Source organism: Mesocricetus auratus, unplaced genomic scaffold (assembly GCF_017639785.1).
Source record: "Mesocricetus auratus isolate SY011 unplaced genomic scaffold, BCM_Maur_2.0 Super-Scaffold_100026, whole genome shotgun sequence".
Lineage (NCBI taxonomy): Eukaryota > Metazoa > Chordata > Mammalia > Rodentia > Cricetidae > Mesocricetus > Mesocricetus auratus.
The window spans coordinates 25,749,443-25,766,384 of record NW_024429207.1 but is presented as its reverse complement, the minus strand read 5'-3'; the positions used below and the strand labels follow the sequence as shown (position 1 = coordinate 25,766,384).

Here is a 16,942-nt window from a genome sequence, read left to right as displayed (position 1 = left end):
ACACCTTTAATCCCAGCACTCTGTGAGTTTGAGGCCAGCTTGGTCTACATCCCTACATTGTGAGGCCCTGTCTTAAAACATCTATAAAAAAGGCGCTCCGGGGCTGGAGAGATGGCTCAGCTGTTAGGAGCACTTGATAATCTTGCAGGGAGTTCCCAGCACCCACAGTGTGCTCACAATTGTCTGTGACTTCAGTTCTTGGGGATCCAACACCTTCTTCTGGCCCCCTTGGGCTCCCACATGCACATGGTACATGCTCATACAGGCTCAATACATATACATAAAGAAAAAAAAGAAATCTTTCGGGGGAGAGAAAGAGAAAGAAAAGCAGGCAGGCCCCTGCCCTCAGCATGTCTACACTAGAGGATCCCCATGGTAGGCTGTTCATCTTACGGTTTTAGAAGTAGCTTCAAGACCTGCCTGGGTTTCTCAATGGGATGTCCAAAGAAGACCAATTCCTCAGCTGCTATTGTGGATACCCAGGTGGTGCTGTTAGCTGAGAGGCCTCGGTGTATAGGCTGGAATTAAGTAAACTTGGGGTGGGGGGGGCAGCTGGCCCTGCTGGAGCCATCTGCCCTTCAGGAGAAGGGGGCAGAGCATTGGGTTGGGATGAGCACTGAAGCATGCTGGTCTTAAACTGTCACTGAGGCAACGTTTGGGAGAACTGGAGTACTTAGGGGATGGATGGGTGTGTTGCCCGTGACTGCACTGAGCAGTCCTGTTTGGGTGACAATCTGGAAATGCTCAGAAGTGCCTCAGGGCCCCCCATCCCCCTTCTTCTCACAGATGCGCTCCCCTCCTCGGAGGATGATGATGATGATGATGACTCCTCTTCAGAGGAGAAAGAGACGGACAACACCAAACCAAACCGTAGGCGTGAGACACTGTTTTCTACCTTCTTTACTGACTTTGAGACATCGGGAGTTGAGATTTAGGGGAAGGGCTGCCTAAATGGGAGGAGAGAGGCTCGGAGGGCCTGTGGGCCATGGTGCCTGGCTGCTGCCCCTGTAGGTGGCCTGAGGTATTGAGCAGATAGATGGGGTGTGTGTGATCCTGCCTGGGCCCTTGCTTCTGAGTATTCCTCCTTCCCTCATCTGTCTCCCTTGACTTTTCCTGGGCAGCTGTAGCCCCATACTGGACATCTCCAGAAAAGATGGAAAAGAAACTTCATGCTGTGCCAGCTGCCAAGACGGTGAAATTCAAGTGCCCCTCCAGCGGTACACCCAATCCCACTTTGCGCTGGTTGAAAAATGGCAAAGAATTCAAACCTGACCACCGAATTGGAGGCTATAAGGTACGTGTGTGTTCATATCCAAGAGAAGTTAGAAGACATTGGATGGAGGGCTAGGATAGGAAACCCACACTAAATACCTTTATTATTTTGTTGTTTTAGTTGCCCCCTTGTGGGGGTGGGTGTCTAGATAATTTCTCTGCGTAGCCCTGGCTGGCTTAGAAGTCACTCTGTAGATCAGGCTGGCCTCCAACTCAGAGATCCACCTCTGCCTCCTAAGTACTGGGATTAAAGAATATGTGTGCCACTATGCCTGGTCATCTTAAAGGACTTTTCTCAGGACAGATTACTGGAAATGAAATTATCAGATAGAGGAGTGTAGGTATGTTTTAAGCTGTCAGTACAAAGAACCCACCCCCCCTTCCCTTCCCCTTCCCTTGTCCTTCTGCATACCAAGCCCACACTGAGTCACATCTTCAGGCCCCAAGTCTAAAAGGGAAAACCAGTCACCTCCCCATAAGAGAACCTGAGAACGACAAACTCACTAGACCTCTGCCAAGAAATACAGCATATCAAAGCATTTGTGTGGCTTATTGATACCATTAGGCGGTTCCTAGGCTGATAAGCTTCTTCCTTTCCCTCTGGGTCAAGTCCTTCATATTTGTAGGAAGAACAGTTGGATGAGAATCTCTTCCTCCGAGATCTAATGATCCTCAAGGTTCCCAAATAGGTCTCATCTCACCTAGAATCTCTTCTCTTTTCTTTTTTTAAAAGAAGGAATGTGGAAACGCTTTACCTTAACTTACCAAGTACTTGGCTGTATGCAAGTTGCTGTGCTTCAGCTAGGACGAGACAGCATTCTGGCCTATGAAGATTTTTTTTTTAATATTTTATTTATTGTGTATACAGCCTTCTGCCTGCAGGTCAGCAGAAGGTACTAGATCTCATTCAGGGTGGTTGTGAGCCACCATGTGGTTGCTGGGAATTGAACTCAGGACCTCTGGAAGAACAGTCAGTGCTCTTAACCTCTGAGCCATCACTCCAGCCCTGCCTATGAAGATTTTTGTAGCCTAATAAGAAGGCAAATGTCAAAGGGCAACTGTGGTGAACAGCTGTTCGGTTAGTACCTTGGAGGAAGAGCAGAAGGAAGGTTGAGCACAGATCTGAGCATTGTCAGCAGGAAGAAGAGATAGGGTGTTTTGTTTTGTCTTAATTGCATTTTCATTCATTTTGTGGGCAAGCAGTGGTGTGTATGTGGACATCACAAGACAACTTGCAGGAACTGCTTTTCTCCTTGTACCATGTGGTGCCTAGGGATCAAACTTGTCAGGCTTGGTGGCAAGTGCCAAGCCTGAGGAGTTGGCTTTTGAGACTCGGTGTGCAGAATAGCAGGAGAGCCACATCCAGTGTAGGAATGAGATTGATGGGCGTGGAGAGGGTTACCAGGGAGTTTAGGGGAATTTGCCAAAGGCACATTTGTGCAAATCATGGCTGCTCCTGAAGCTACCGTGAAGGTGTCCAGGGTTTTCACAGCGTCCTAACTTAGACCACGTGGCATGTCCTGAGTGTGAATAGGCTGAGAACTAGCCCCTCCTGCTTTGTTTTGGCTAACAGTGCGGCACTGGCAACACGCTACCTGTTGCCATCTGCCCCTCCCCCGGCGTTCAACAAAGCCCTTTGCCTGTGTCCTGCAGGTTCGTTATGCCACCTGGAGCATCATAATGGACTCTGTGGTGCCCTCTGACAAGGGCAACTACACCTGCATCGTGGAGAACGAGTATGGCAGCATCAACCATACTTACCAGCTTGATGTTGTAGGTAAGAAGACCAAGGCTAAGGTGGCAAGAGTCAGGGCAGGAAAGGTGGCCGAGGTGTCAGAGGCCCTGGGGATGAGGCTGGACATTAGGCACTGTGCTTCCCACTCTGAGCCCCTCCCTCCCTCCCTTCCTCCCTCCCTCCCTCCCTCCCTCCCTCTCTCCCTCCCTCCCTCCTTCCCTCTGTGCCTTCTCTTCCTCCCTCTCTTCCTTCCTATTTGATTTATATCAATCTCAGACCTTAAGCCCAGGCTGCTTTGGAATTCACTGTGTGTACAGCTTGACCTTGAATCCATGGTGTTCCTCCTGCCCCAACCTCTCAAGTGCTGGGATTACAGGCATGAGCCTGTCTTAAGCCTCACTTTTCTTCTTTCTTTTGTTTTATTTATTCATTCATTCATTCACTCATTTACTTATTTGGGACAGGGTCTCAGTATGTCCCTGGCTATCCTGGAACTTGCCATGTAGACCAGGCTGACCTTGAACTCACCTGAACTCACTCTGCCTGCCCTGCCTCTTGAGTGCTGGGATTAAAGGCATTAAAGGCACGCACTACCATTCTTAACTCACTTTTTTTTTTTCCCATTCATTCATTAAGCAACCGCTACTGTGTCTTGATGCGGTGGTGAGAACTGTAGCATAATAGTAGCAGTTGCTTAATGAACACCACTAACATACCAGGGTCTTTAAATTCATGCCCTGGACTTTGTCCTTTGTGTCCTCAACAGTATAGGCACAATTAGAGTTGCTGTAGGCCAAGTACACACACTGAGATTCAGAGGCCAAGTGCCTTTGAATATAGAATTTCAAGCATCAAAAAAAATATTAAAAATAAAAGAGTCTCAAGCAAGTCTACTTGGTGGCGTTTCAAAAGACAGGAAGAACAGTGTCTTGTTTGTCTCGGGGCTGTGATTACAGAGATTGTAGGCTTTCTGTTCTGTAGGGTATATGGTCCAGAGCCTCAGAACCAGCACCTACCTTGACATTGATGCAGTTCAGGAAGATGACTCTGGTCGGGAAGATCTGGGGAGGCTCTAAGACACTGGAATCTGGGAGTGTGTCTCTGTTTAGACAAGAAATGTGGTACAGGACTGGAGGAAATGGCATCCCTTCTCTCAAACTGGGTCCAAGGGGCTGGAGTTGAACAGAGGCACTGGGTAGGACACTGGAGAACCAAGGTAGACCCTACCTCTGCCAGCATCCCAACCAGGACCAGGCCATTGAAGAGACATGTCCATATTCTCCCTTCCTCCACAGAGCGGTCCCCTCACCGGCCCATCCTGCAGGCAGGGTTACCTGCCAACAAGACCGTGGCCCTGGGCAGCAACGTGGAGTTCATGTGTAAGGTGTACAGTGACCCACAGCCTCACATCCAGTGGCTCAAGCACATTGAGGTGAATGGAAGTAAGATTGGCCCGGACAACCTGCCATATGTCCAGATCCTGAAGGTAATCTTAGCCTCATTCTTGGTCGATATGCTGGGAAGGTGACCAGGTGTCCCCTGGGGCTCAGTGCCCGGGGTTAGGGCTCAGCCTTACCCGTAAGGCACATCATACTCCATCTTAGTAGGGATCTAGACACAGGCTGGTGACAGCAGAAGGTGGGAATGCGTTGGGAAGAGAGGGTGGGGTGGGTGATAATAGCGGCTGGCTTCTAAGGACCTTTGAGAGTGGTTCAGGATCTTGGATCAGTCACTCGAGGAAGGCATTGAGACTCTTGTTGCTTGTGGCCCAGCAGCACAGCCTTCCAACAACACGTGTTTACCCGTGTCCGACCTGCTTGTTTCCCAAGTTACAATCTTTTGGCGAACAAGGTAAACGATAAGGGCGCTGCTTAAACAGCTGGAAAAGTAAATGCCACCTATAAATTCTCAGGCGCTTAAGGAGTAGTGGCATTTTCTTTCTTTTTCCCCTCACTCCCAGTCTCTCACTGCCCCTGAGTGCTCCATTAATCCAGGGGGGTAATTGCCTATGTCTCCAATGGGTTTTACAGCAGGAATAACCAGAAGTTAGACCTCATCCTCCCCTGCCTTGGCTGTCCTAGAGATTTACTGGCTGTCCCTTCTCTTTGCCACTGGAGCTGAAAATATTCTGGAAGAAAGAGGGCCAGCTCTAGCTTTGAGCCTGGGAGCTCTGTCTCCAATTACATACAAGTCCCCACCCTGGTCTGGTAGAGGAAGTTTAACACATAGAGAATATTTGCTTTGGGACAGTGACCCTTCCCGTCCCCTCCCTTCCTCTGCTCTCCCCCTTTCCCTCCCCCTTTCTGTTTCCCTTTTTCTTCTGTTTTCCCTCCCCCTCCCCTCCTGTTTTACCGTCTTACCCTTCCTTTCCATCTACTCTTCTAAGAGGTTTCGTTTTGTTCCACCCAGAAGAGAAGGTGGTAGGTCTCAGCGTCTCCCTTACCTTGGCTCCTTGGACCTGACTGAAAGTTACCCCAGGAGCACAGTGTGGCCACATCTCAGTGTTTGCCCAACTGACTGGTGTGTCGTTGGTTTATTCCAGCATTCGGGGATTAATAGCTCGGATGCGGAGGTGCTGACCCTGTTCAATGTGACAGAGGCCCAGAGCGGGGAATATGTGTGTAAGGTTTCCAATTATATTGGTGAAGCTAACCAGTCTGCGTGGCTCACTGTCACCAGACCTGTGGCAAAAGGTAATGGGGAGATGGACGGGACTCTATACTGGGTACTTGATTTAGGCCCCACACTGCTGGGGCAGATTGGGAAGCCAGCACCAACTCTACCTTTCTCTTACTTTGTTCTTAATGCCCAGAGCCATGGAAAAATCCCTGGCTTGGGAGGTTGGTTTGGTTTGGTACTGTGTTGGTTATCTGTGGTTCCCTTTATGCCTTATGCCTTCTCTCTCTCTCTCTCTCTCTCTCTCTCTCTCTCTCTCTCTCTCTCTCTCTCTCTCTCTCTCTCTCTCTCTCTCTCTCTCTCTCTCTCCCCCTCTCCCCCTCTCTCTCTCCCTCTCTCTCCCTCTCTCTCCCTCTCTCTCCCTCTCCCCTTCCTACCCCTCCCATATGCGTGTGTGTGTGTGTGTGTGTGTGTGTGTGTGTGTGTGTGTATGTGTGTGTAAGTACTTATGCCTGTCCATGCACTTATGAGATAGTCTTTTGTGTTAGGAATGATACTTTAAAGTTTCAAATGGTGGCGAAGAGAAGGGACCGGGTATTCTCTCTCTTACTGGCATCTGCAGGTTGTGTGTGTGTGTGTGTGTATGTGTGTGTGTGTGTGTGTAAGTGCTTATACCCATCCATGCACTTATGAGATAGTCTTTTGTGTTAGGAATGATACTTTAAAGTTTCAAATGGTGGCGAAGAGAAGGGACCGTTATTCTCTCTCTTACCTGTATCTGCAGAGGGTGTGTGTGTGTGTGTGTGTGTGTGTGTGTGTGTGTGTGTGTGTGTGTGTGTGTAGACTGCCTTTCTTTCCCCGCCATGTGTCCATCTGTACCCACTGACTCCTCTTTACCTAAAACCAAACAGCCCCCGCCTGCCAGGCCCCATTTCTCCATGCTGCCCGTCGCCCGCATGCTTGGCTGGGCCAGTGGCTGCCAGCGTCTGGTGAAGGGTCGTAACCCGCCGCCGTCCTCTCAGGTCTGCAGGAGCGCCTCCCTCAGGACCTCACTCTTTTCCTCTAACAGGTCTCGCTGCCTGGTGGTTTTTGCCTTGTTGCAAAGGAGATGCTGGGAGCATTTCTTCCTCTGGTTTTGGTCCCCTTCGCTGTCCCCACTCTTTCTCTGTCCCTCTGAGGTCTCATGTCCTGTGCTTGTCCATTTTGCTTCCGTTGTCTCTTCTAGACTGCTGGAGTTAATACCACCGACAAGGAGATGGAGGTGCTTCACTTACGAAATGTCTCCTTTGAGGATGCGGGGGAGTATACGTGCTTGGCGGGTAACTCTATCGGACTCTCCCATCACTCTGCATGGTTGACCGTTCTGGAAGGTATACACTGCACTGATCCTTTCCCTGTCCTGCCTTTGCCATGGGAGCAGCGCATCCATTACAGGGCTGGGGAGAGGCCAGAAGAGATGGCTCCCATCTGCTGTGTGCCCTTTTCTGCTCCCGCTTTGAGGCACGTGCAGGGGGTCCCTGGATTCTCAGGAAGTCACGGGGCAGCCTCCCCCTGCACATCTGTATCTGGCTCTCTCCCTGGTCAGTGTAATGCATGCATGAGCTCTGGGTTTACCTTGCAGCAGGGCTTTCCGGAAAGCACAGGCTCCTTCTGTCCTTGGGAATAGCATCTTCCCTCATCCACTTGGTGCCCGAGGGTTTGAATTACTGGGACCTCTTAGCCAGTCCCAAGAGCGTCAATAAGAAAAGCCCTGGACCTCTTCTCTGTGAATACAGGTTCTGGGCCAACGGGAGCCTACGGCTTCCATTGGATGCTGCTGGCCCCGTCTTCATTCTGCTGCTCTTTGATTGGCATGCCTGGATAGCAGCAAACTTGAGCTACCTTGGGAAAGGCCTGTCTTAACCTGACAGTGACCATTCGGCCTCTCTGGCTTACCCCTCCCAAGCGGGGAGATCTGTGTCCCATGTACCAGCCAGGAAGGAAGGAGCCTGCAGCCGTGCCGGGTGGTGGGCTGGTGACACAAGACCAGTATGGTCTTGGCTGCGTGAGACCTGGGTGCTGCTGTTCTGCGGCTGCTGCCTCTCATTCCTTCTCGACTCTTCCCTTCCACCTTGCTTGCCCAGCGGCCCCGCGCACTGATGCTTGCAGAGAAGCATCTTCTTTTTATCCTCACCCCTGACTGTTTAGTCAGTGCTCCCTGTGAGTCTTCATTTTCTGATCCTGGGCGGGGGAAAGGACAAATAGCGCTTTCCCTGTCATCAGCTCTGAGGTCCCTTGTTGGGTGGGGAGGACTCCCCGGGTGTCCCTTCCTCTTCCTCCGGCTGACTGAGGTTTTAAAGGGGAGGACTGTAGGAAGAGGGCTGTATACGTGCAGGGGAAGGCGGTTCCGGCGGGCAGACACTGTTTCTGGTGCTGAAGGGAAAGGTGGACTAACCAGCAAATGTCTCAGTCAGGGTCACTATTGCTGTGTTGAAACGCCATGACCATAAGCAACTTGGGGAGGAAAGGGTTTATTCGGCTTATCTTTCCATACCACAATTCATCATCAGAGGCAGTTGGGGCAGAATCTTAAGCAGGGCAGACACCTGGGGGCAGGAGCTGATGCAGACACCAAGGAGGGTGCTGCTTACTGGCTTGCTCCCCATGGCTTGCTCTGTGCTCTCCCAGAGCCCAGGAATGGCACTCCCCACAGTGGACTGGACCCTCTGCACTAATCACTAATAGCAAAGTGCCGTGCATGCTTACACACAGCCCACTTTTATGGAGACATTTTCTCAATTGAGATTTCCTTCTTTCAGATGACTGTAACTTGTATCAGATTGACATAAAATTAGCCAAGACAGTATGAATTCTATTCTTTTGATTTTTTCAACACAGGGTTTCTCTGTGTAACAGTCCTGGCTGTCCTGGAACTCTGTGGACAAGGCTGGCCTTGAACTCATAGAGATCTGCCCGCCTCTGCCTCTCAAGTGTTGGGATTAAAGGTGTGCTCCACCCTGCCTGGCAGTATGAATTCTAAATAGAAGTGGAAGAACACAGTAAATCGATGCCCCCCCTCCCAATCTCCCACTTCCTTACATTTTAGGAATCCTGTGGGGGCCATAAGTAGATTACCTAAGAACTGCCAAATACACGTTTTTCCATCTACAGACACACTTAGACATTGAATTTATTTCGACTGTGTTTTGGCCATTGGTGGGTCGGATCTAACAGGTGACAGGTGGTTAGTAAGACACAGGGTGGCTTCCATGAGCATTCATTAGCCCCCATTTGAGTGCCACTCTATGTCTTGTTCTTTGAGGTCATAACAGCCTGTCTCTGTATGATCTATGGCACAACATTGAGGTTCTGCAGGGTCTGTGGTGCCCATCTAGCCCTCTAGGGAGCTGCAAGGTGGCTCTGGAGTTAATGAGTGTTTGACTTGTATAGCAGGATAGTCTAGGCTTTATCCTCTATGGGCTTTGAAGTTAAGGACGTTAAAGATGTCTGGTTCTTTTGATACCAGAATCCCAGTCTTCACTAGGATCTGGCTGGGTTTTCCCCTTCCCTATAAGTTCCCAGGGGGAAAGGAAGAGGGGCTGGGTTTCTCATGGGGCATACCTCTCATGGGCAAAGCCCCCGTAACCCGCTGACGCCCTGTCCACACTGACTCAGCCCTGGAAGAGAGACCAGCTGTGATGACGTCACCGCTCTATCTGGAGATCATCATCTATTGCACCGGGGCCTTCCTCATCTCCTGTATGGTGGGCTCTGTCATCATCTACAAGATGAAGAGCGGCACCAAGAAGAGTGACTTCCATAGCCAGATGGCTGTGCACAAGCTGGCCAAGAGCATCCCTCTGCGCAGACAGGTAACAGAAAGTAGATGGGGGATTTGCACGCTCACCACTGCCGCCGCCTCTGGGCCTCCAGGGCCTGCTTCCTTTCCCAGCCCCTGGCTGTTCCTCATCTACCATGCCGGGCTTTGCTCCACCCTCTGGACTAGAGACATTGGAACGTTATAAACCTGTCTACCTGTACCCCAACCACAAAGGCCTCGGTCTATCTCCTGAGACACGGTGGGAGGAATTGGGTTAGAAAGTGTGAATGGTTAACTGTCCCTCAGAACACTGCTGACCCAGAAAGGTGCCTTGGGGATTAGGTCTCCATAGTCTGAGAAAGAGTTTTTTGCAAACAGTTGGGAAAAGAAAAGAGCTGTTAATGATATTATAAAACACTAAACTGGAAGAGGTATATTTGGTATGTTCATCGAGTAGGTGAGTAAAATGGAGCCCAGAAAGACTTTTTTTTTTTAATTTGGTTTTTCAGGACAAGGTTTCCCTTGTAGCTCTGGCTATCCTATAAACCAAGTTGGCCTTATACTCGGAGATCTGCCTGCCTCTGCCTCCCCGGTGCTGGGATTAAAGGCTTGCGCCACCACCGCCCGAGTGCTGGGATTTGGAAAGACTTTTTGATGGTAGAAATTACTCAGTCATATAGCTTCTGACCTCTTATGTTTTTGTTTTTCACCACACCGTGCTAAGGAGAGGAGCCAATCTGTGCTGTGGAGAAAAGCTGGGGATTTGGGAGGAGTCTGCTGCCCCTTCCTGCTCGCCTTGCTAGAAGGGTGACCCCACTCTTTCTTACAGGTGTCCGCTGACTCCAGTGCATCCATGAACTCTGGGGTCCTCCTGGTTCGGCCTTCACGACTCTCCTCCAGTGGGACCCCCATGCTAGCTGGAGTCTCTGAGTATGAGCTTCCTGAAGACCCCCGTTGGGAGCTGCCGAGAGACAGGTAATAATACGCTGTGACTTCCCACGGAGGACCCCATACGTGTCCTAGCTGTAGGAATCGTATGCTGAGGCCTTTTAGGTAGATGCCTCTGGAAATAGCTTCTCCCCGCTCTTGACTGGGTGAAACGCCAGGAGAAACGGGGATGAGCTGCCCTGTAGGAAAGAGTTTGACTTTTAGTAGCCCCGACTGTCACTCACTGTGTGTCCAGCCCTGACTGTCACTCTCTTTCTGCCTCAAGACTGGTCTTAGGCAAACCTCTTGGAGAGGGCTGCTTTGGGCAGGTGGTATTGGCGGAGGCCATCGGGCTGGATAAGGACAAACCCAACCGCGTGACCAAAGTGGCTGTGAAGATGCTGAAATGTGAGTGATGCTCCTGTGTGCTGCCATGGTAGTCTCTTCCCTTTCTAAGCAAACGAGGTCTGGACCAAATGGAAAGCGTTCTGTGGCGCTGCCGCACTGCCTGAGGGGCTAACCTGGGACTGGAGGGGCAATCTTTCTTTTTCCTCATGGTCTCCCCGGCCACTTTCAGCACCACATGGCAGTGGCGATGCCTGGATGGGGAGTTGAGGGGAGACAAGCAGGTCCTGGGGGACGGGGGTCCCTTTGGGCTCAGCTTCCCTCACGCCACTCTCCGGTTTGCTTGTAAAGCCGACGCAACAGAGAAGGACCTGTCGGACCTGATCTCGGAGATGGAGATGATGAAGATGATCGGCAAGCATAAGAACATCATCAACCTGCTGGGGGCCTGCACACAGGACGGTAGGTGGCTCCGGGCAGCAGCCGAGAACCTGGCTTTAGCTGGGAGTTTAACGTGTTTCTCGGGGGCTGGCATTTGTCCAAGATTACATACTGACGCCTAGATTCAGTACGTGAACAGGAACAAGGATGTTATTGGAGTCTACTATGGGGCTCCTACCCTCAGCGTTGCTTGGGAACTTTCTGGACTCTACTGGGAAGAATTCTTTCTCTGACTTTCTATAGGAAGAATGACTTTCCCTGTTCCCATCCGGGGGAGTCAGGAAAGGGGGTTTACACTAGGCATGGGACACATGTGGGCTGTGACATTTGGAGGAGGGGCTTCCATTAGGTATAGCTACACCTGCTGACCTATTGCCTGACCTGTGGGCTCTATCTTTGTGCTCATAGGTCCTCTTTATGTCATTGTGGAGTATGCCTCCAAAGGCAACCTTCGGGAGTATCTGCAGGCCCGGAGGCCTCCTGGGCTGGAATATTGCTACAACCCCAGCCACAACCCCGAGGAACAGCTGTCCTCTAAAGATCTGGTATCCTGTGCCTATCAGGTGGCCCGGGGCATGGAGTATCTAGCCTCTAAGAAGGTATGGAGCCTGATTGCACTCCTCCCCACAAAAGTCAGGGTAGGACTGAAGCTGCCTAGTGCTCGAATTTCTGACTACATAGTCTGTGCTGGCCTTGAGCTCATCTGTACCCCCATTCTCTGGTGCCAGGATGCTGTGTGCACTACTGTGCCTGGCTCCAGCCTATCACTGTGTCCTTTAGAGCTCGGGGTGCCCAAAACCAGACCACTTGTGTTTCATTAGGCTTTCAGGAAAGCCCTTGTCGCCTTGGGGTCCGATTGAATTGGGTTTGAAATCTACATAGCCACTTTCTGCATAGACTGAGGCAACTATTTTTAAATTTATATCTAAGGTCCCATTTGGTAACAGAGGCGGACCTCAAATTCATTGTGCCGCACAGACTGGCCTTAAATTTGTGATTATCCTGCCTCGACCTCTCAAGTGCTGGGGTTATAGGCATGTGCCACTGAACCCAGCTTTGTATTTCTTCAGACAAAAAATAGGAATATTAATTTCTATGTCCTAGAATTAGGTGAGGATAAGATGACTTGTGTCTGTCAAAGTGCTTGTCTCGGGTTTCAGTGTTCACTATATCTTTGTTTCAATTCCCTACCCAGTGCAGACAAGCTCTGCCAGGGAGGGCACGGCTCAGCACACACACCTCCACAGCCTGAGTGCGCGCCTAAACATCCTGTTTGGGGGGTTATAATTCCAAAAGCTAGAGGTTGGGATCAAGAAAGAAGGCGTGCATAAAGGAGGGCTTGCTAAATTGATTGAGAAGACTACAGCTGAAGGTGTCGAGAATTAAAGAATATTCTGGGGGGTTGCCAGAGGGCAGAAGGCCTGTGAGGTACAGCGATCTGCCACCTACTACACAATAAGTGCTGGCTGGAGTAGGGGGGGGGCTAGCTGGCTGTGTGGCAGAGCGTGGTTCAAGGTTGTCGTCAACCCCCTTCCCCCCCTTGCAGTGCATACACCGAGACCTGGCTGCTAGGAATGTCCTGGTGACAGAAGACAACGTAATGAAGATCGCAGACTTTGGCCTAGCTCGAGACATTCACCATATCGACTACTATAAAAAAACCACCAATGTGAGTCTCTGGCGTGGCATCTCCTGGGTCCCACACCCCACTAGGCTTTCCCTATACGCTCTGCCATGCTCACGTGGGGTTGTGATCTAAGGAAAGGTGCCGTGGGATTGGCCGAAAGAAAGCGTGCGTGCCGCGCCCTGGGTCCCCTCACTGCCCTGGGTCCCCTCGCTGCCCTGGGTCCCACCTGTCCATGCCCTGGGTCCCACCTGTCCATGCCCTGGGTCCCCTCACTGCCCTGGGTCCCACCTGTCCATGCCCTGGGTCCCCTCACTGCCCTGGGTCCCCTCGCTGCCTTGGGTCCCCTCGCTGCCCTGGGTCCCACCTGTCCCTGCCCTGGGTCCCCTCACTGCCCTGGGTCCCACCTGTCCATGCCCTGGGTCCCACCTGTCCATGCCCTGGGTCCCCTCACTGCCCTGGGTCCCACCTGTCCATACCCTGGGTCCCCTCGCTGCCCTGGGTCCCCTCGCTGCCCTGGGTCCCCTCGCTGCCCTGGGTCCCCTCACTGCCCTGGGTCCCCTCGCTGCCCTGAGCCATCCCAGGAGCTGTCTGGCTCATTTCTCCCCACACTGCTGTTTGCAGGGCCGGCTGCCCGTGAAGTGGATGGCACCCGAGGCGTTGTTCGACCGGATCTACACCCACCAGAGTGACGTGTGAGTTTGAAACACACGATCACCCGGGATATGCTGGGGAAAGAATGCCAGCAGGCCTGCAACTCTAGACTGCTGAGGATCTCTCTCCATCATGGGGGGGAGGGACTATTGTCTTGTCCCTTGCTGACCCCTTGTCTCCTGTGCCCTGCCTCCTGAACTTAAGGGCTGTGCGGGGGGGGGGGCAGAGAGGTTCAAGGTGAGCACCTCCCGTGCTGAGTTCTCAAGAGGACCTAGGAAGCCCTAGGGCAGTCTGGCCCGGTGCCGTGAGTCTCAGTGGCACCGCGTTCTCCTCTAGGTGGTCTTTTGGGGTGCTCTTGTGGGAGATCTTCACTCTGGGTGGCTCCCCATACCCTGGTGTGCCTGTGGAAGAGCTTTTCAAGCTGCTGAAGGAGGGTCATCGTATGGACAAGCCCACTAACTGTACCAATGAGCTGTAAGCACGACTTGGGGGGAAGACCGTGGGGGAGAGGCTGCTGGTAGACCGGCGCCCTTCGAGTCCTCCGCTGGCAGGCTGGGTCACGTGTTGGGGAAGACAGGGCGGGTTCCTTAGGTGGCTGCTCATGGGAGGTTCTTGAAGTTCTTGGCTCTGAAGGAAGTGGGAGCACGGAGGGAAGGCAGATGGTGAAAGCTATGTGTTTGGAGGGAGCAGCCTCCCTGGTCATCCCGGCCCCGCCCTCCGGCCCCGCCCCGCCCCGCCCCGCCATTGCCCTCTCTTTGACCTCACCGTCCTGCTTCAGGTACATGATGATGCGGGACTGCTGGCACGCAGTGCCCTCTCAGAGGCCGACTTTCAAGCAGCTGGTGGAAGACCTGGACCGCATTGTGGCCTTGACCTCCAACCAGGTAGAGCTCCTCTGGGCTGGGACGTGGGCCGTCCTCCCAGGCACCTCAGGGGACACGGCCGCAGGAAGGTGTGTGTGCCACTTGCCCCCTCCTCCTCACAGGAGTATCTGGACCTGTCGATGCCGCTGGACCAGTACTCTCCCAGCTTTCCCGACACACGGAGCTCTACCTGCTCTTCAGGGGAGGACTCTGTCTTCTCTCATGAGCCGTTACCTGAGGAACCCTGTCTGCCCCGACACCCGGCCAAGGAACCCTGTCTGCCCCGACACCCGGCCCAGCTTGCCAATGGTGGACTCAAAAGGCGCTGACTTCCCCAGTTTCGTCGTCACCTGTGCCCCTCACCCATAATTCCCTGCGGGACACACTGCCTCTCCCTTTCTCCTTTGTTGCTGGCAAGAGCCGGTGTGTACTTGAGGCCTTCCTGTGTGGCCTGCCCCCGTCATCACCCCGCCACCCCAGACCCCTCTTCCCCTTCTCAACCTGCCGTGTGAGAGGGGAGCCAAGAGGCAGGTACTTGCTGGTAGCCACTTCCTCCTTCCCGGGTGTTGGACCAAGACCCCTCCTGCTGCCTGGTACTCCTTGGAGGCCTGGGGAGTAGAATAACAGGAGAGCGAGCAAGAGCTCTCTCGAGCGTTCTGGTCGACCCATTGGCCTCCTGTGTTCTGGTGGCAGCAGCCGTGGGGCTACTGAAGCAGTGGGGTTTGTTTCTGTTCAGGCCTTTACTGAAGACAGCCTCTGCTTCGGATGGGTGGTACCAGTGGCTTCTTAATTCCAATACTAATTTGCTTTGCTGACCAAATACCTGGTACCAGAAGATGGTGAGGCAGAGATGGGGAGCAGTGATGTGGTCCTGGGGCTGAGCCCTAGACTCGGGGCTCTGTACATAGCTATGAAGAAAACACAAAGTGTATAAATCTGAGTATATATTTACATGTCTTTTTAAAAGGGCCGTTACTAGAGATTTACCCATTGGGTGAGATGCTCCTGGTGGCTGGGAGGCATCCATTGCTATATATTAAAAACAAAAACAAAAAAAAAGGAAAATGTTTTTTAAAAGGTCATATATTTTTTGCTACTTTTGCTGTTTTATTTTTTTAAATTATGTTTTAGACCTATTTTCAGTTTAGGTCCCTCAATAAAAATTGCTGCTGCTTCATTTTTATCCTGGGCGTGTGAAAAGGGAGCAGATGTCCCTGCAAAGGAGGGAGACAGGGACTAAGGGGCCATGAGCTGTTGGCACTGTGTGCTTTCTGTGTTTCCCTGACCTCACAGGCAGCCCTTCTATCTCTGATTTGGGAAAGACAGGGAAAGAAGACCAAAGTAATGGAGGGCAGAGAACCAAGACTACGAGCTTGTTTCCTCCGACCAGATTGTTTCCTCAGAGGAGATGAAACTAGCCAACGGTAGAACGAACCATACAGAGACTCAAAGCCCAAACCCTGTGTGGGTGCGCCTTTGCATCTGTGAGAGAAAATGTCACCCAAAGCTAGTCTTGTCTTAACCAACCTCCTCTCCATTTCCTTTCCCATTCCTGCCCTCCCCTTCCAGGTTGCATTTGTTGGGACTATCCCTGATCTTGGCTTGTGGTTTTTCCTATACAAACTCCACCCACCCCTCAGGAAAGGGAAAACAATCTCCTTTGGTTTGGTTCTGCTTGGAGACTTACTTCTGCCACCTGCTGGTGGTTATTGTCCTTTCAGGTGGCACCTTATCTGGCTGAGACCAGCCCTGCTGTATTCTTAGTGCTTACTGCTGGGTCACTGCTGAATACAAGACAGTTCAATGTGGCCTCATCCTGCGGGGATTAAGGCTGCTTCTTTAATACATTCTGAGCGGGGCATTTTTGGTGACTATAGTTTTGGTCATCATCATGGAGTTGTTATCATTGTTTCTCTCTGTAAACATGTAACTGTCAAAAGTATTACAAGTGTTTTCTTATGCTGAAAGGTATAATTCGGCGAAGAAGACCAGGGAATGAATTTTAGCTCAGACTCATCTGCTTAGAGGTCATATCATAGTTGTTTTCCTTGTTAAAATAGTGACCATAATTTCTGCCTCAGTGCTGCTTGGCTCAATGTTGTGTGAATGGATGGGAGAATCTACAGAGGGCTTTGTATGATTTGAGGAAAGATGCTACGGAATAGAAGGCACCGAAGTCCTCGCTGTTGCTATTCAAATTGCCCACAAATATCCCCCGAGACAGGGTGGCTATCAAATAAAAGACAGTAAAATTGACCTGAAGGAAAATGAAATGGCTGTTTTACTTAGATGACCAGATTGAGTCTCTTGGGACAGGGAACCCAGCTTATCTAATGAAGATGTGCTGTCAAAGTATTGCATCTGTCTGGTTTCCTGAGGGTTAAAATATGGCCAAGGCATCAATCAATACTGCCTTTCCACCCTTTCTAATTGCCAGAGGCTAGAGATCATCAGTCCCCTGGCTCTGTTAATGTAATATATTGATTTCAGGTAAGTAAGATTGAACATAGATGAAGAAACTGCCTTAATGGTAATGAAGTCTGTTTATCAGCTGCCACCGGGTGGAGCCAGCAAGCTAAAGTCCCCACCACCACCACCACCGTATTAGGTAATGGGCCAGTTTGCTCTGACATAACAGACCTACCTGCGAGTGGGAATCCTTGGCC

General features: G+C 51.5%; 1 protein-coding gene across 9 annotated transcripts in view; it reads left to right on the top strand.

Moving 5' to 3' along the window:
• Fgfr1 (fibroblast growth factor receptor 1) overlaps positions 1-16,532 on the top strand; it is a 55,023-nt gene extending 38,491 nt beyond the window's left edge. For 3 of the 9 annotated variants that reach the window (XM_013110821.3, XM_021225137.2, XM_040731970.1), the window contains 15 exons: positions 787-876; positions 1,122-1,294; positions 2,926-3,049; positions 4,303-4,493; positions 6,849-6,993; positions 9,278-9,480; positions 10,252-10,397; positions 10,636-10,757; positions 11,046-11,156; positions 11,544-11,734; positions 12,682-12,804; positions 13,384-13,454; positions 13,750-13,887; positions 14,192-14,297; positions 14,399-16,532. In XM_013110821.3, coding sequence (XP_012966275.1) covers positions 787-876; positions 1,122-1,294; positions 2,926-3,049; positions 4,303-4,493; positions 6,849-6,993; positions 9,278-9,480; positions 10,252-10,397; positions 10,636-10,757; positions 11,046-11,156; positions 11,544-11,734; positions 12,682-12,804; positions 13,384-13,454; positions 13,750-13,887; positions 14,192-14,297; positions 14,399-14,605 — 2,141 coding nt within the window. In that variant the 3' untranslated portion in view covers positions 14,606-16,532. The remainder of the gene's footprint in view (positions 1-786; positions 877-1,121; positions 1,295-2,925; positions 3,050-4,302; positions 4,494-6,848; positions 6,994-9,277; positions 9,481-10,251; positions 10,398-10,635; positions 10,758-11,045; positions 11,157-11,543; positions 11,735-12,681; positions 12,805-13,383; positions 13,455-13,749; positions 13,888-14,191; positions 14,298-14,398) is intronic. The other 6 variants (XM_040731968.1, XM_040731971.1, XM_013110822.3 and 3 more) reach the window with 4 other exon arrangements.
• Positions 16,533-16,942: the final 410 nt, after the last annotated feature.